Here is a 19,763-nt window from a genome sequence, read left to right as displayed (position 1 = left end):
AGGAACTGTGTGCGGCACAAGGACATCAAAATGAGAGCCGCTGTCTTGGTGGCGAAGTTCAAGGCGATCACTGTGTGGAAGTTGGCACACTTCTATTGGTCGGTTGCGAATCAGTTTGGAGTTAGAAAGTTGACCATTGGGGCTGCATTAATGCAAGCGTGCAGAGCCATTGATGGCATCCTGCTACGAAGGACTGTGACTCTTGGCAATGTGCATGAAATAGTGAATGGCTTTGCAGCAGTGGGATTCCCTAATTGTGATGGGGCGATAGATAACACACACATTCCAATGGATGTGCAAGGATGGTGTCCCTAGCCTCTGTTTGCCAGAAACTGAGAATGAGTGACAGGGAATGGGTCGCTTGATGATTACCTGTTCTGTTCATTCCCTCTGGGGCATCTGGCATTGGCCACTGTTGGTAGACAGGATACTGGGCTAGATGAACTTTTGGTCTGACCCAGTATGGCTGTTCTTATGTAAAACTTTTTAAACTGAATATTTAAAAAAATTCTATGTAATATTGGGCTGAATATCAAAACTGCATAATTAAATTGTTATGGCACAGATTTTTTTTATAAATGCCTTTTTTAGGGTTTAATTAAAAAAAGGTTCTTCTACTTGACCCCACTACTTTGGTGTGTCATCACATTTAGGAATCTTGGTTCAGACTGGAGTGTATGCCAGAACCATATTAAAGATGGCATGTTGTGATTTCTGGAGATGTTGTGTAAAAATTATATTGCTCTGTGAGCAATGCCAGCTAACTCATTTATAGGAAACTTTCAACCTTCTTAACTGGATAAACTCAGGTCAGTTGTGTGGTTTTTTGTTTTGTTTTTTTTATTCCCCATAGATGTTGATTGTGTAGAGTCTGTTTCTAAACTGACAATACTAGTTACGTATGTATATAAACTTCTAAAAAAGTGTGGTGAATTACACTTACATGGCTAACTTTTGAAAAGTCTGATTGTCATTAAACTTTACACAGTAAACTACTTACTGTTTTAAAGTCCTAACCATCTCATTTTGTTTAGTGGTTTGGATTGTATGAACAATTGAATGAGTTAAATTACAAAGTATTTAATCCACAGGTCCCCAAACATTGGAATGCGCTCCTATAGGGGGTTGTGGAGGAATGTTCGGGGGGGCGCAGCAGGGCATGGGCCAGCACCCACTGGGGGAAGGGAGGGAGTGCTACCTGGTCCCAGCCACAGCCCCCTTTCCCCATTCACGGCCCTGGGGTGGGGGGACACGACCATGAAAAGTTTGGGGACCACTGATCTAATCCCTTTTTTGAAAAAGCTTTTATTTCCATAGCTCATTTTCCCTCCGAGAGACTTCCTTACATCCTTGTAATACACTTCCTTTTATAAGGGCTTGTCTACACAAAGGGGGGTTATTGTGAAGCTTTTGCTGTGCATCTGGTAAAGCACTGTATGCAAACTACACCAACAGTGTGCACATGGAAAGCCCGTTCCATTTTTTCAATTTGCATAGTGTATTCATATGGGGGTGGCTTTTTGCAAATTGAGGGTGTTGTGCTTTCAGAGGGTATCCCATGGTCTGTTGCTTCATTACAGCATGCATCCTGGGACTGTTTTCACTGTGAGTCGGAAAGTCTCATAGCTCAAAGCTGTGTAAAATGGCTGCCACCATGGGGCCCCCAGAACAGAAGCTAGCAAGTTAACACAATAATAATTAGTAAATTGTAAAGATAGGTGGTTACAAGCTGAAGTTCCCCCATGGAGTATCTGCCTCTTCAGTCCTGTTTTGGGCTTCTGGCTGGGACTTGGGCTTGGCCAATGCACAGCAAGAATTGGGTTGGGTTTCAGCCTGTTGTGCATTGGAGTCCTGAGTCCCAGACAGATCCTGACTTTCAGGAGACAACTCCTCTCCAGCCTCGTCCTGCTCATCCTCCAGTGATTATTGCCAGTCTTCCTCAAGTTGGGGCAGGGAAGAGACCTGTCAGGATGATCCACAAACTGTCTGGGGTGGGTGGCATATAATTGTGTGAAATCCAGTCCAGTTATTCATAAAATGGACAGGTCACACATCCCCTGCCTAATATTTTCCTTGCATCCTTGATTTTAATGTAAATCCTCCTGAACTGCTTGTTCTTTGTTCAGCACTGATAGGTGCCCCAGCCATGACCCCTCACAGACATCTGCTTTCCAATATCCACAAACAGGCTTTATTACAGTAGGTGGCCACAAGGTCTTCTTGCACTGATGCTTCTCCCCAGATGGTTGTGAGATCCATGGTCTCAGCACAGCTACAAGCAGCAGCTTCTTGTATTTGTGGAGTAAAATTGCTGTAGTATCACAAGAATGCTGAAATACTCAAACCCAGGACCAAATGGGCCAAATATGGCCCCATGTGTCAGCTTTTAAATGAGGGAGTGGATTTCCCTGGGAACTTGACACCAGAGCAGGCGAAGGCATACATGTCAGCAGATAGGTTAGTAACAGTCAACCTCAAAGCAGTGTGGAATAGCCGTTGGAAGCATGTAAATAGTGATGTGCAGCTGTTGCCTGCACACAAACAGGCCAAACTAATTCAATTTGCAGCAAACTTAGTCCACTTTGCAAGAGGATTCCAGAATGCAGTAAGTGCAGCATGGATGCACTATGATACATTGTGTCACAGGTATGCTAGTGTTTTAGATGCAGATTAACTTGACTTGGAACTAGGGTAAAACTTCCATGTAGTCAAGCCCTGTTGTACTCCTTTAGAAACATCCTAATATCTAATGTTAATTGAGAGAGGTTTTCTTGCTGTAAATCTAATTTAAAGATATTGCAACAAATTTTACCTGATGTTTTCATTCTTGTAAATTTGCCCAACTATGATGGAATGTTCTTGAACAGTGTTCCTTTTAAAGTTATAAATGCTTGACCCCCTTTCGTCTCATAGTGCAATAGTTGCGCATCTTGGCATGACATAATTAAGATACATATTGATATGTATCTTTCTGTTTTGTTTTCATTGTTGTAAAGAGAAACGTCAAAGTAAAACGCATGGCTTATTAGATTTCAAAATGAAAGTATTAATTGGTGGGAGGGAGGGGGACATGCATACTAGTTCAAGAGGTTATACAAAATGGCATTATCACTTGTAGCTGGGGTCCCAGATCTTAAAAAAAGAGTGTTTCCAAACAAGTAAGAAGCTTTATCTTTACCAGCATTATTGTGCTTGTGCGTAGCTTCAGTTTACACCTAATTCTATGCATGACTGCCAGTGCTTTCATATGTACACTTTCATTTTACACAGTGCATCATGGAGTGGTGGCGGTCTACTAAGCTAGTACACTAAACGCTGGTGTGAATGGTCTCATTTTTGCCACTAACATTTTTAAATGCTGATGTTAAGTTTGACACAAAGTCCAGCTTTGTAAACAGTTCGATTTAGTTTCAGGTTGTAGGTGAATTTGTCTCCTAGCTTGCACTAGCTTTCTGGAAATGTTTGTAGTGGCAAAATCGTTTTTCTATAATTTTGTGGGATGTGTAGATCCTACATTTTTAGGGAAAGAGATATTTGAAATGCTTTTAAGTTTAAATATCACATACTGAACATGTTAAAATTTGTTTCTAGTGAAAAGATCCAAGGTTCCAGGAAGGTAGGGCCAGATCAAAGCAGCCATGAAGCTGTTCTCTTTTGTATAGTATGGATACTCTGTTAATTATAAGTCATATAGTTATAAATATAACTTACATTTTTTGTTCGGCTTTTTAAAAGAGTGCATACCAAGGCCTTGATCCTGCAAACACTTATGTATGTATGTTACTTTATTCACATGAGCAATCACAGGATCCAGGCCTAAGTTTGATCTTTTACTTACATTTAGTCTTGCCAATGTTTAAAATTTGCACTTAAACATATTAACCGTTTAAATAGAATTCAAAGGAGATTGGGGAGATAAATCCACTAGATGTCACTAAACTACCACCTCTGATTCAGTACTAAGTTGAAACAGTTTTTAAAAAAAGTTTTGTATATTACACAGGTAAACAGAATGTGGTGATAATGGGTAAGAGGACCTGGTTCTCAATTCCTGAGAAGAATCGTCCCTTAAAAGACAGAATTAATATAGTGCTTAGCAGAGAGCTCAAGTAAGTACAAATCCTGATGATCTCTTAAGTAAATGATAATCAGGTTAACCTTGATTACTATTTGTGTAGTGTTTCATAACTTAACGTTGGAGTAATACAACTATGAAGTGTCTGTCTTAAATTACCTGGAGTCATTTGTAAAATAACATTTTGTGGAGTGGGTGGGATAAACAGAACATGGAGCCTGTCTCTTATGTTCCTCTTATAAAACAACTTCTTCTAAGCTCCCTATAGTCAATCTTGTTGATTTGTGTAGAAAATCCTTTTTTGTGTTTTCTTGTCTGTCTATCTAGGATTCTGAGCTTCTTGAGGCAGGGACCACCCCTTCTTGTATGTCTGAAAAGAAGTTACTGTGGACATTACTACTTCTGTTGTATATAGGCTTTCATACCACATATCACCATGGTACCACAAATCATAGAATAATAGAAGATTAGGGTTGGAAGAGACCTCAGGAGATCATATAGGGAAATAAAGATAACTCTGCCTGATAAAAGTAATTTTAAGAGTGATAATTTTGATATTCAGTTATGTATATTAAGGAAGTTTCTCTGTAACTATTGGTGGTTCCAAGTGCTAACTTTGTGTACCTGTTCCAAAAGGTGCTAGCAAAAGTTGAAAGATTCCCCGAATTTTCTTGTGTCTAATGACTAAAATGTATTAAGTGCAAGATATGATCAAACTTCAGACTTACCTCATTGTACAAGAACCGAATAGCATGTCAGTAGCAAAAGTTTTTTTAAAAATTTCCTTGGTCCTTAAAGTTCAAGAATTTTCCTCCACCTGATCCTGACTTGTTTGATAAATGTGGCTGCTTATAGGTGCCGACTTCCTCAGTTCCCAGGTGGTCTTTGACACCCACTCCACCCCAGGCCCTGCCCCCATTCCTCCCCTTCTCCCAAACCCTATTCCTGCCCCTCCTCCTCCTCCTCCCCCTCGCGCCACCTGCATGCCACTGAACAGCTGATCAAGGGACGTGCTGGGAAGGAGGGGGAGGCGCTGACCCGCTGGGCTGCTGATGGCTGTTGAGCACATACAATTTTCTTTTTTTCCTTGTCAGTGCTCCAGCCCCAGTGCACCCACAGGGTCAGCACCTATGACTCTCATACTTTTCCTTTAGTCAGCTTTCTGATACTTGTATTAAGATTAGTTCTTCTTCAAGTAATTGCACATGTCCATTCCACCATAGATCTTTAGTCTGGTCAGTTTTAAATTTCAGTACAAGAGCTACGCTTCCATCTCTGGGGTTTAAATCATGTTGTTTATGTAGCAAATTGATGCCAGTGAGTGACCCACACCCCAGCTGCCTGAAATGCTTGAGGAAATCCCATGTGAGTGATGTGTCACATTTGCAAAGGATTTAAGACTAACTCAGAGAAGGACAGAGTAGCCACCCTTAAGTGTCTTCATATAGAGTCAGCATTCCATCTATCCTTAGTGCCGCCCTTTTCAGACCAGGCATCAGATACATAAGAGTTTGTCTGAGTGCTCTGCGTGAATTGTCTGTCATTGGAGCTGAGAAAGAGGCACAAGATTTCTGGGGACTTGGTACCTAACTCAGCAATATCATCAGTACTGAACCCTCCCTAAAGGCAAGAATTCCTGGAGGGCATCTATGAGGAGGCACCTCTCAGAATATTCTTAATTTAAGGAGAGGAGGTTGTTAACCTGTGCCAGCTCCATTGAGATGGACTCCTGAAGTATTTACTGTAACTTCTTCAGGCTATCTTCTGGAGAAACTGCAAGCTCAAGAGACTATGCTGGTACAGTTGACACTGGAATGGTACGCAGCTGCTAAAGAGCTACTTAACTTCTCAGTATTGGTTCTAGTGGTGCAGGAAGGCTTCCAGCTGGTTCTGGTAATTAGGCTTCCAGCCTTCAGGCTTCTGAAGCTTGCAGTGCCATTGCAATTGACTCTCTCCTTGCCTCATAAAACAGTACTGTCAGGAAGAGGGAAGCCATGCTATGATTTCCCTGGTACTACTACCATCTCTAGAGTCAGGCTCGCTCTCTCTGGTGTCAATGAGTTCTGCTCCTCTGTTATCAGAGGTCTGAGTCTTCATTCTCTTCATACATCACAGGCTGGGTCTTATGTGTCTCAACCTAGATACAGTGTGCATTCTCCATCTGAGACTTATGTGCCATGGGTCTTACAGCAGCCACCTGGCAAGGAGCAATGGCCTGGTTAAGAATGGACCCCAGAACTATGTCAAAGGCCTTTTTGGACCCTGTGCAGTTTTCGCCCCAACCTGCCAGGTCATCTCTTCATCCACCTTAGTCTATCTCCTTGGGTGCACGATGAGTGCATCAGCACCAGAAACATCTTCCTGTAGTTGATACCAGAACTGGTACTGAGCAAGTGGAAGACATTCCAGCAGTTCCTCCAGCACGTGAAAAAGAGCAAATGGAGTCTCAGCATCCATCTACATCATCTTACTCATCACCAGATGAGGCTGTAGAGGCAATGAGTGACACTTCCACATCAGGAGATTATAACACTCACCAGGATTTATTAAAAAGATTGGACACTACTGATTGATGAGGCAATTTTGGAGCCAATCAAGGTATTACAACAGACCCCGTCTTCCCTCCTTACTCCGTAGTGAAAAAAAGGCAGAGAGGAGATACTCTGTCCATTCTAAGGGTTTTAAATATCTGTACAGATAGACTCTTCCAGGCTGTTTAGTAGTTGCCACAGCTAATGCATTGGAGAGGCAAGGACACCAGGCATCAACTCCAAAAGGGAAAGATTCAAAGATGCTAGACCTTTTTGGTTGAAAACTTTATTCTGCAGCAGATCTGCAGGTTAGCATTGCAAATCAACAGGAACATCTAGGTCAGTATGACTTCACCTTGTGGGATAACATGTTGAAGTCTAAAGACAGGTTACCTGACAACTGCAGACAGGAATTCATTGTGATTATAGATAAGGGCAAGCTTGTGGCCAGAACAGCTCTTCAGGCCAGCTTGGCTGCAGCTGACTCTGTGGCTCGAGTCATGGCATCTGCCCTAACTATGAGAAGGTGTTTGCAACTGCGGTCTTCTGGTCACCTGCCAGTAGTTCAGCAACAGAGACGCCAGAACAGCGTGGTCCATGGGGCCATGGCCCTCCCACTTCTGAAAGTGGATGGGCTTGACCCTGCCCCCAAGCTCAGCAGGAAGCAGGAACCCGACCCAGGTAAGAGACACCCAGGGAGCCCAGGCTGCAATGGACCCTCCACCTGCCTGGGATGGGGGGCGCCTGAGAGCAGCCCATGTCCCCAACCCCCACCCAGGGCCGATAGAGGGTCCATGGCTTCCCACAGCTGCTCAGGAAGTTTTTACCATGGCCCAGCTGCGTGGCTTCTGCTCCCCAGGCCAGGCCAAGTGCTGGAGCTAGGTCAGAGTAAGAGCCACGCAGGCAACTGTGGGGAGCTGTGGATCCTACATCTGCCTTGGGCAGGGTATATGGGGTGGGAACAGCTCTCAGCCTCCCCCCTGTCCCCCACCCCTGGCAGATTACCCAGGCTCCCTGACCCAGCTCTGGCTTCTGACTTGGTTGGGGGAACAGGGCCTCGGGGGAAAAAGGAAGAGTAGGAGGCAGGGCCACAGAGGGAGAGGGGCTTCATTCCCCACCCCCCCTACACACACACACACTTACTTTTTTAGGAAGAATCCATCACACCTGTTCAGCAGACCATCCAGGACCTCCCATATGAAGGAGCTTTCCTTTTTTTGGACAAAGCAGTTGATAGGCTCCATAGCCTAAAAGATTCATTAGTGATTCAGAAGTCATTTGCAAGGCAACCACCATCACCTTCATCTCCTGCAGCAGCTTGTTAGTCCAAACAAGGGTTATGACATGTTGGTTAAGGACAGACTACCAGGCCCCAGAGTGCCATCTGCTCCTGCCATCCTGTTTGCCAATCATTTATCCCACTTCCTAAGGGCTTGGTCCCATATCACTTCAGATCTGAGAATCTTAAGCCCAGTGGATTTGATCAAAGACTCCACATACACTCTACATACTCTCTGTGCCAATCAAAGAAAGAGCTCACATGTGGTGACTGTCAGCTTGTTTTCTGTAAGAAGAAACTGTGACTATGGACTCAAGGAAAGATCCTTCATCTCTGGACTATCTGAATTCTTACAGAGCAAAATAACTGAACAAGAAGACTGAGATCCCCAGAGTTATTCTGAGTAGCCCTGAGAGACTTTTTAGAAACTGAAACTATAGACTTTGACTCACCTATACATATATTTTATATGATTTAACCTCTCAATAACTGTTATTTCTTTTTCTTAGCTAATAAGCCTGTAGTTAGTTTACTACAGAATTGGCCTACCAGTGTTATCTTTGGTGTAGATCTAGGATGCAACTCGACCTGGGTGAGTCTCTGGTCTCTTGGGACTGGGAATAACCTGGAATAATTGTGATTTTTTTTTTTTTTTATTTTATTTGTATAAGTGACCATTTTTTCACATAGCCCAGCTTGCCTGGGTGCCAAGATAGACTAGAATATCTAAGGGGACTATCTGTGACTCCATAAGACTATTGTAGTACTTTGATTGTTGACATCTGGTACTGGGTTTGTGAAATATAATTATAGAACATGCCGCCAGTTTGGGATGTCGGCCCTCCTTTTGACAGTCTGCCCTGCTGTAGGCATTCATACTCTGAGCCTCTCCAGACATTGTGACAATGGTTATCCTAGGTTCCATTATTTCTTCACTGGAGCAAGGGGACTGGTACACTGCCCATGACTTGAAAGACACTTACTTTCATATAGCGAACCACCAGAAGTCTTTCAGATTCATGCTAAATGGGATCCTCTACCAACTTACAGTGCTTTCATTTAGTCTGTTGGTAGCTCCTTGCTTTTTTTATAAAATGCACGGAAGTGATAGCAGTACTCCTTCAAAAGTCAGGGGGCAACATGTTCCCTTACCTGGACAACTGGCTAGGGAGAGGCCAGTCCAAGTTTTAAGTAATGTCCAGAATGGCCCTTATCCAGTCTATTTTGATGCACTGGGTGTCCTAGTCAATGTGGACAAATCAATTCTGAATCCAGTACGGAGAACAGAATTTATCAGAGCAGTCCTAAGCTCTACAGAGGCCAAAGCTTTTCTACTGCAATCAAGGTTTGAAACAATGTGGAGCTTAGTTCTGGAACTAAAAACACATCCTATCACTAAAGTATGCAGCTGCCTCAGGTTCCTAGGTACATGCTGCCATGTGCCCTATGTAATGCAGTATGCCAGACTACACCTCAGAAAGCTATAAGGATGGCTCGCTTCAGTGTATTCAGCATGCAGTCATCACTTAGACATAGTGGTTCTAGTACCAATACTAATCTTCTCTTCTCGGGATTGGTGGACAGACCATCTGCAAGTTTGTATGGGGGGTGTTCCCTTTGCTCCCCCGCAACCAGCACATACCTTAGTCACAGATGTATTGTCCCTGGGTTGAGGAGCACACATGGAAGGAGAGGTCCTATTACCTGCAAAAATTCTCTGTTATGCGTACACTCTAGGGCAGTGGTCTCCAACCTTTTTCATCTGGCAGGCACCAGACAATGAGCCATGGAGGACCATGGCAGCAGATGAGCATCCACCGAAATTCCGCCAAGCGGCAACATCAATAGGCGTCACCGCCAACAAGCAGAGTCACCCACAGGCGTCGCCGCCAAAATACCGCCGAAAATCAGCGGCATTTCAGCAGCGATGCTTCTGGATGATGCAGCTTGTCGGCGGCATTTTGGTGGATGTTCATCTGCTGGCCAGTACGCGGGTGCACTTAGACGCCTCGGCGGGCGCCATGGTGTCTGCGGGCACCTCATTGGGGACCTCTGCTCTAGGGGTTCCCTCCTTACCCTGTTCCTAGGGCTCAGGGCATAACCTGTGAGTTTGCAGGACCTTTTACCAGTGAAGAAGCCTTACACAGAAATATCCTTATCCTCTACTTATTAACAATTACCAAGTAGAATACACATGCTAAGCATACAATGCTATGCTCACCAATCCTGATCAGGCAGGCAGACTTTCCCTGATAGCCAGTCAAGGTCAGTCTTGTCTGGATTCTCTTTGCTGCATGTCATGGTTGTGGTTGTGCAGGGGATTCTTAGCAGCTTTGATCTTAGGCTGTGTCTTAGAGGTGAGTTGTTCTTCTTCTTCTTCCAGTCTTTCCTTCTTATTCTTCTGTTCCTTCTGCTGGTCTCCTTCTTGGACCCCAGTTTATATAGTGCAACTTGAGTCCTGCTTAGCTATACCTTTAACCAGTCATTTTACTCAAATATTACTAAACAATTCTCTAACCAATCCTAACATATTGTAAAAACAGTTCTTTAACCAATCATACCCCACCACCTTAATTGATTTACTCCTAGCAAAATTAATTAGCTAACAGAAACAATCAAAAAACCAAAGATCATACAGACAAATAAATAGAGAAGTGGGGACTATAAAGACAAAACAATAAAGAAATGAGGATTTCACAGCCATAACTATTGATAAGTGATTTCTAGCTAGACAGAATGCTATCAAACTAAGTTTTCTTTAACCATTTTAAGATCTGTTTCTTTATCTGGTGATGGTGGGTCCTAGTAGGACAGGATCACCTTAACAGCCCAATATTACATTGTTTTAATGTAATTTAGATGGAATGTGAAGATGAGACTTTCTGCTTCTCTCCTAATGTGGCTACAGGAAAAGGCCCTATCCGGACAGTCCCTGCAGTCTCAGGGTCTTTGGTCTTCCCAAGACCTGAAGGCTCATATAAACATCAGAGACTTGGGAGCAGTCCATCTTGCGAGCTTGACCTTTCTTCCACATTTCAAGGGACAGAGTTACTGTGTTGTCTGTTAATACTAGCAGATTATGTGTTATGTGACTAGACAAGGAGGGTATTGCACTCAGTTGTGCGAGGAGATTATTCTCTGGTGGGAGTTTTACATAGTCAGCTCCATTCACCTCAGAGCTACTTATCTTCCAGGGGTGCAGAATACGCTCGTAGACCAGATGAGCAGGTCCTTCTCCTGTCACTATGAGCAGCAATTATGTCTGGACGTGGCCAGATCCATCTTCCGGCCATAAGTGACTCACCAAGTGGGCCTATTCGCAACAAGGACCAGTAGAAAGTTCCATCACTTCTGTGCCGCTGGGGGGTGGGGAGGTGTCACAGCCCAGATTTATTGACAGGTGCATTTCTGCAGCCCTGGAGGAACACCTTACTATATGCCTTCTATCTAATTATTTTACTGCCCAAAGTCTTGTCCAAGATCAAACAGGGCCATGGTCACCTTATACTTATAGCACCAGAGTATCCTTGGCAGCAGTAGTTCTTGACCCTGCTAACCTTGTCAGTCAGACCTCCACTGTCTTTTCCACTGGATCCAGACATGATTTCCCAGGACTATGGCCACCTCCTCCTCCTCAGCCTGCAGGCCCTCCACTTGACAGGCTGGATGTTTCATGGGTAAGGCTATGTTTTAGTCACGGATATTTTTAGTAAAAGCCATAGATAGGTGGTCAATGGGCAGTAAACCCAGAATTCACGGGACCAGGGAGGGGAGCAGCTGTGGGGGTGGCCCTGGGGATGCTTGGCGCTAAGAGAGGGCGCCACCAGGGCTTGGGGGGGAAGGGGGGCAGGGGTGGGTTGGCAGGGATGAGGCAGGTTCCCTTCCCAGCTCCTGGGAGGTGGCAACCTCCAGCTCTTAGCTCCATGTGCTGCCTCCACTCCACTCCAAGCCCCGGTTCTGCAGCTCTCAGTGGCTGGGAATTGCAGCCAGTGCCTGCAGGCTGGGGGCAGCATGTGGAGCTAGGAGCTAAGGAAGGGGAGCCCCCCTGCACCCCAATCCCAGCCCTGAGCCCCCCCACACTCAAATTCCTGCTGCTGGCGGATTGGGGCGGGGGGGCCCTCAAGACTGCCCCAACAGCAGCCAGTGCAACTGGCCCAGGGTCTGCCCGAGCTGCTCAGGGAGCTCCCAGGCCAGCCACACGGGCTGCTGCAGAAGTCACAAAGGTCATGGCAAGTCATGGAATCCATGACAAACACAGAGCCTTAATCAGAGTTCACACCATTAGAAAAGGCTTGCAAAAAGTACTTATAAATAGTAGAAAGCCTTCAATTAGGGCAGGGAATCCCAAACTTGGTTTGCTGCTTGCTTGGGGTAAGCCTCTGGTGGGCCACAAGACGCTTTGTTTATCTGAGCGTCAACAGGTATGGCCACCTGCAGCTCCCAGTAGCTGCAGTTCTGAACCTAAAACATCATGGTCTAGCAGTTAGCACAATCAAGGTTCATCTGGCAACTATTTCAGCCTTCTGTCTGTTGGTGAACAACAAATTCCCCCCCTCATCCCCTCACTATCAGGTTTTTGAAAGGGCTGGACAGAATATTCTCACAGGTACAAGAACATATTCTCCCATGGGAGCTGAACCTGGTGTTCGCAAACTTAATGAGACCATCATTTAAACCACTCTCGCTCATTCTCTACTCCCCTTCTCTGTAAAGGTGGCAATTTTGATCACAATTACCTTGGCAAGAAGAGAGCTCTGATTTCAGAATGTCCCTATGCAGTCTTCTATAAGGACAGGGTTTGTTTTTGCTTTCATACTAAGTTTCTGACAAAAGTGGTTTCCAACTCTCACATTAATCAGGCAATTTATTTGCCAACTTTCTTCCGAAAGCCTCATGCTCATAGAGATGAAGAAAAGTTCCGCTCATTAGACATCAGAAGAGTTTTAGCCTTTTATCTGGACCAGACTAAATCATTTAGATCATCACCTTTGTTCATTGTGGTGGTGGACAGAAGGAAATGCCACATGTATGTGGTCAAAGGACTTCCTCCTGGATTTCTTTGTGTATTCATTTGTGTTACCAATTGGCTAATGTCACTCCACCAGTTGGAATGCTTGCCTATTCAACTAGAGCACATGCAGCATCTGCAGTTTTTCTGGCACAAGTTCCTATTCTGGACATTTGCAAAGTAGCAACTTGGTCATCAGTAGACATAGTTGCTTTTCATTACGCTATAGCCCATCAGTCCAGGAACAGTAAGATTCAGGCCTTTTGTTCTACAATCACTGTTCAAAAAGACTGCAGATCCACCTCCAAATCAATCTGCTTGTGAATCACCTACAGTGGAACAAATGTTTGTAATAAGTTGACGAAGAAATGGTTAACTACCTTTTCATAACTTTTGTTCTGTTGAAATGTGTTGCATGTGTCTATTTCATGACCCACCTTCCTTCCCATCTCTGAAGTCTGTATGGCAGGCAGAAACTGAGGGATGGGGAGGGTGTTAGGGACAGCTCCACCCTGTATACTTTATATCTTCATATAGAGATGCACAGCAGCAGAGGGCACTCAAGGCACCCTGGCAGGTAACAGAGGGGGAGGGGAATCTGTCAGTTATGCACTGGGCACACACTTACCTGCAGTAGAATGAATGTGTGCCACACATCTCAAAAAACAGCTAGTAAGCATTTATTACCCCACATAACATCATTATTCTAATTCCAACACACAAGAGGGTAGCCTAATTGTTGTCCACAATTTTACTTTATATAAGAGAGAGAGGTTGGGGTATTCCCAGGAACCAGAGAAACTAATTTTATTCCTAGTCACGTACAAATCTTTGTAATAAAGGATACTGGATTGCTTAATGAGATAGAGGTGAAGTGCTTGCCTATGCCACTGGTTCAAGTCCAGGCCAGGCCAACTACAAAGGACCCCATGCTGCAGTTTGTAATATACAGGCAGATGGCTGTGCTCAGGTGGACCCCACTGAAATCAGTGGGTATCCATGTGGTTTCAGCAGTCCATCTTCATACTATACAGGGATTGCAGGATCAGTGTCAAAAGGTGTTACCCTCTGAGAATTACTAATGTCCCATGTCATAAATTTAATTTTAACCCAGTTCTCAGGGAACAGGTATTCAGTGTTTCTCAGTCTCACGTGCATACATCTTTATAATTGGCATTAATTGGCCAACTTATTACCCAGGTCTGGGCCTGGAAACTATTTTACACTCATACCCCTGGAGCTGGCCCCTCTGGAACATTGTTGGTGGGACAGTCATGGTTCTGCACCTGTTCTGTGGATGACCCCAATATCCAGAGCAGTCAATTCAGCACTCATCATATGTGCATTCTTGAATTCACTTTAACTTATTATGTGTGTATGTCAAATCTACATGCAGACATTTTGAGCCTTCTCATACTGTCCGTAGTTCCTGCATTAATCACATTTCTGTAGTTTGACTGCTTGGTAATTTGATTGCTTATGTTACTTTTTCCGGGGTTTTCTTTTTCTATTTAGTTTTGTTTCATTTGAGGTAGTAATAGCATTTAAGGGGAAACCTATACTTCCAGGCTACGTCCACACTATGGCATAATTTTGAATTAACTAAAACCGGTTTTATTAAACAAGTATTATAACGTCGATTGTGCGCGTCCACACTAGGCACATTAATTCGATGGTGTGCGTCCGAGGCTAGGGTCGATTTCTGGAGCGGTGCACAGTGGGTAGCTATTCTGTAGCTATCCCATAGTTCCCTCAGTCTCCCCCGCCCCTTGGAATTCCAGGTTGAGAGCCCAGTGCCTGATGGGGCAAAAATCATTGTCGCGGGTGGTTCTGGGTACAGCCTCACCCCTCCCTTTGTGAAAGCAGGCAGACAACCATTTCGCGCCTTTTTCCTGGGTGAACTGAGCAAACGCCATAGAACAGCAAGCATGGACCCTGCTGAGATCAGTAACGCAATCGTGGACGTTGTAAACACCTCGCGCATTCTCGTGCTGTCTATGGTGAACCATGAACTGCAAAGGCAGGCGAGGAGGAGGCAGCTACGGCAGCGCGGCGACGAGAGCGATGAGGACATGGACACTGAATTCTCCCTACCGCGGGCCCCTGCGTTTTGGAGCTACTGCTGGTAATGGGGCAGGTTCTACCCATTGAACGCCGATTTTTGGGCATGGGAAACAAGCACAGACTGGTGGGACCGCATAGTTTTGCAGGTGTGGGATGATTCGCAGTGGCTGCGAAACTTTCGCATGCGTAAGAGCACTTTCTTTGAACTTTGTGACTTGCTTTCCCCTGCCCTGAAATGCCATAATACCAAGATGAGAGCAGCCCTCACAGTGGAGAAGCGAGTGGCAATAGCCCTCTGGAAACTTGCAACTCCAGACAGCTACCGGTCAGTCGGGAATCAATTTGGAGTGGGAAAATCTACTGTGGGGGCTGCTGTGATGCAAGTAGCCAAAGCAATCATTAAGCTGCTGCTACGAAAGGTTGTGACTCTGGGAAACGTGCAGGTCATAGTGGATGGCTTTGCTGCAATGGGATTCCCTAACTGTGGGGGGGCCATAGATGGAACCCATATCCCTATCTTGGCCCCGGAGCACCAGGGCACCCAGTACGTAAACCGCAAGGGGTACTTTTCAATGGTGCTGCAAGCACTGGTGGATCACAAGGGACGTTTCACCAACATCCACGTGGGATGGCCAGGAAGGGTTCATGACGCTCGTGTCTTCAGAAGCACTACTCTGTTTAAACGGCTGCAGCAAGGGAATTACTTCCCAGACCAGAAAATAACAGTTGGGATGTTGAAATGCCTGTCGTTATCCTGGGGGACCCAGCCTACCCCTTGATGCCATGGCTCATGAAGCCATACACAGGCAGCCTGGACAGTGGTCAGGAGCTGTTCAACTACAGGCTGAGCAAGTGCAGGATGGTGGTAGAATGTGCATTTGGCCGTTTAAAAGGTCGCTGGCGCACATTACTTACTCGCTCAGACCTCAGCCAAACCAATGTCCCTTTGTTATTGCTGCTTGCTGTGTGCTCCACAATCTCTGTGAGAGTAAGGGGGAGACCTTTATGGCGGGGTGGGAGGCTGAGGCAAATCACCTGGCCGCTGACTACGAGAGCAGCAGACACCAGGGCGATTAGAAGAGCACACCAGGAAGCGGTGCGCATCAGAGAAGCCTTGAAAACGAGTTTCATCACGGCCAGGGTACGGTGTGACTGCTGTGTTTGTTTCCCCTTCATGAACCCCCACCCCTTCATTGACTCCTTCCCTGTAAGCAACCCACCCTCCCCTTTGATTACAGCTTGCTTAAGGAAATAAAGTCACTATCATTTAAAAATCATGTATTCTTTATTAAAAGTCATTCCCTGTAAGCAACCCACCCCCCCTTTGCATGTATTCTTTGTTAAAAAGTAATTATAAAAAGAGGCAGAGAATTATCAAGGTATCCCGGGTGTGGTTTGGGAGGAGGATAGGAGGGAAGGAAAAGGCTATTAAGCACATTTCAATGTAATGACAGCCTTTTGGTTGGACTGTCCACGGGGGTGGAGTGGGCGGGTGCAGAAAGCCTTCCCCCACGCGTTCTAACACGTCTGGGTGAGGAAGATATGGAACATTGTGAGTACTGAGGGTGGTTAAACATGGGCTGCAGTGGCACTCTGTAACCCCGCTGCTCTTCCTGAAGATCCACCAGACGTCGGAGGATATCAGTTTGATCACGCAGCAGCTCCAGCGTTGCATCCGCCACCGCTGATCTTCCTGCCTACACCTCTGATCTTCCTGCGCCACTTCTCATCTCGAGCGTCCCTCCTGTCCTCACGTTCACTGGCATCTTTCCTGTACTTTGCTAGCACGTCCTTCCACTCATTCTGATGAGCTCTTTCATTGCGGGTTACTTCCATGATTTCAGAGAACATTTCATCTCGCGTCCTCTTCTTCCTCCGCCTTATCTGAGCTAGCCTTCGGGATGGAGTAGGGAGGCTGGAAAACTGTGCAGCTGCATGGGGGAGGGAAAACAGGGAGAGAAGTATGTAAAAAGATACATTTTACAGAACATGGTTATACTCTTTCACAGTGAACAACACTATTCCACCTTACATAGCACATGTGATTTCACTACAAGGTCGCATTTTGCATCTTTTAATATTGAGTGCCTGTGGCTCTGGTGTTGCAGATCTCACAGACGCAGGTCCGGGCATCATACTTCAGCTTTCATGCGGCCATGGTAAGGCTTTATCTTTGACTTCTCCAGCCTTCATATACACAGTGCCCTATGATGCCTTTTTCCTGTTAACAGGCAGCAGCAGACGCCAACCCCCCTCTTTCCCTATGCAAGGGATTGCTATATTCAGCTCCCCCCACCGCATGGCTGCTATCATATCACTGCTAATCACCACCCCCTTCCCCCCCCCCCCCCACCACCGCGTGGCTGGTAGCTGGGAAGATTCCTGCTCGCAAAACGCAGAAAAGCTCAGCGCTATCTTCCTCCCCCCCCTTTGCTACGTGCAAGGAAGGATTTGATTTAAGCAACAGCCCAGTAGGAAAATAGCCATCTCTGTCCCCTTAATTAAATTCCTGAATTTCAACCAGGTTACAATGAACGATATATAACTCTCCTGAGAATCACAGCACGAGATGAAGAATGGATGTTTCTTGAATGCCAGCAATCACCTGGGACCATACGCAGCTGTGCTTTGTCATGCAATGATACCCAATTACTTGCTACATGCATGGCGAGGGAAAGTGTCCTATCATGGAGGACGGAATAGGCTGCCTTGCCCAGAAAACTTCTGCAAAGGCTTTTGAGTACCTCCAGGAGCGATTCATGGAGATTTCTTTGGAGGATTTCCGCTCCATCCCCAGACATGTTAAAACTTTTCCTGTAACTTTACTGGCTGCAAATGCATCCCAAGCCCTGATGGCAAATCAATCATTAAAAAACGCTTGCTTTTAAACCATGTTTGATATTTACAAAGGTACACTCACCAGAGGTCGCTTCCATGGCTTCACTGTCTGGGCTAGTGGCTTGGGAGGGCTGGAGGTAATTCCGTCTGGGTCACAAAAAGCTCCTGGCTGTTTGGACTAATGGAGTGCTGTGTGCTCGCTGCAAGGTGTCTCTCCTCTCCTCCTCCTCATCTTCCCCTCCGCTGAATCCTCGCCATGGTTGAGATTATAACCCCACCTCGGAATCCACGGACAAGGGGGGGTAGTGGTGGCGCAGCCCCTAAAATTGCATGCAGCTCAGCGTAGAAGCGGCATGTTTTTGGCCCTGACCCTGATCTTCCGTTTGCTGCTTTGGTTTTCTGGTATGCTTGTCTGAGCTCTTTAACTTTCACTCTGCACTGCACTGAGTCCCTGCTGTGGCCTTTTCCCATCATAGCCTTTGAAATTTTTTCAAATATTTTTTCATTTCGTCTTTTCGAACGGAGTTCTGTTAGCACTGAATCCTCTCCCCATATAGCGATCAGATCCAGTACCTCTCGTGCGGTCCATGCTGGTGCTCTTTTTCGATTCTCAGGAGACTGCATTGTTACCTGTGCTGATGAGCTCTGCGTGGTCACCTGTGCTGATCAGAGCTCCACGCTGGCCAAACAGGAAATTGAATTCAAAAGTTCGCAGGGCGGGGCTTTTCCTGTTTACCTGGCCAGTGCCTCTGAGTTCTGATTGCTGTCCAGAGTGGTCAGTGGTGCACTGTGGGATACCTCCCGGAGGCCAATAATGTCGATTTCCGTCCACACTAACACTATTTCAATATAATATTGATTTTAGCGTTACTCCTCATTGGGGAGGAGTACAGAAATCAATTTAAAGAGCCCTTTAAATCGATTTAAAGAGCACTGTAGTGTGGACGGGTACAGCGTTAAATCGATTTAACACTGTTAAAATCGATTTAACGTCGTAGTGTGGACCAGGCCTCAGTTTCTCAGAGCCTTCCTCCATGCTTCTCTTAAGCTACCGCACTCCCTAGTGACAAACAACTCCACTTTTAACAGCAAATGTTAACTTGTAAACATCCATAACCAGAAGCCAATAAATGTAAACGTCTTGCAGGTTGGATAATTCTTCACAACTTTCTCCACTCTTCCCCATTTTGAGATATTCTATTAATGTATTTCCCTACCCTGCTCAGTAGAGCCAAATAAAAGTAAACTGTAACATGCCCAAACACTCTTGAAATTATGCACTTCACATTGTAAATGCTATTCATAGTAAATTGAAGCCAAAATAAAGTAGAAAGGAATCCCACTGGGGAAATGTGTAATGTAGATTAGAGCTTCTCCTAAAGTGACGAGGATGTTTATTCATTTTGCATATAGCAGTCGGTGAAGTTAATTTTTGCAGCTGCTAGAGCCATGCTCTATTGTTATGCTTTTCTGTGCAAAGATTGTTGTTGTTTGGGGGGGCAAGGAGGGGTCAATTGTTTTCATTACTAAGGAGACAGGAGGTGCCTTAAACCAGAGTCAAAAACCTTTTTATTTGACCAAAATTGTTAACAGTTCAAGAGACAGGACTGTGTGTTAATGTTTGAGAGAACATGTTAACTACAGGAAATCTGATAGATAGGCCACCCAAACTATAAAGAGTAGAAGTAGGGAGAAAGTATGTTTTCATCTAATTATAGCTACATTACACTGTGCTGCCCATAACTGGGTTAAGCAATGTCACACATCTGCTCCTAGACCTACAGCATTTAAAAATTTCAGCGATCATCCAAAATCTTAAACTTTCTCAAGAGAATACCCTATTCAGTATTGCATCCCCATCAGCCATTGTACTGGCCTACAAAGGGAGGGCCCAATCATGCTCTTCAACAAAAAACAAAAACAAAAGCACCTGGATATACACATACAACCCTAGTGTGTTACACATAA

The 19,763-nt window shown here is 45.2% G+C and overlaps 1 protein-coding gene across 1 annotated transcript in view; it reads left to right on the top strand.

Moving 5' to 3' along the window:
* The window catches only part of DHFR (dihydrofolate reductase), a 38,491-nt gene that overhangs the window by 1,363 nt on the left and 17,365 nt on the right, over nucleotides 1-19,763 (top strand). Inside the window, exon 3 of the mRNA XM_032793899.2 lies at nucleotides 4,004-4,109. Within this exon, the coding sequence (XP_032649790.1) occupies nucleotides 4,004-4,109 (106 nt within the window). The remainder of the gene's footprint in view (nucleotides 1-4,003; nucleotides 4,110-19,763) is intronic.

The sequence above is a fragment of the Chelonoidis abingdonii genome, chromosome 6 (assembly GCF_003597395.2).
Source record: "Chelonoidis abingdonii isolate Lonesome George chromosome 6, CheloAbing_2.0, whole genome shotgun sequence".
NCBI classification, from domain to species: domain Eukaryota; kingdom Metazoa; phylum Chordata; order Testudines; family Testudinidae; genus Chelonoidis; species Chelonoidis abingdonii.
Note: the sequence above shows the minus strand (reverse complement) of the source record. Positions and strands in the feature narration are given on the sequence as shown.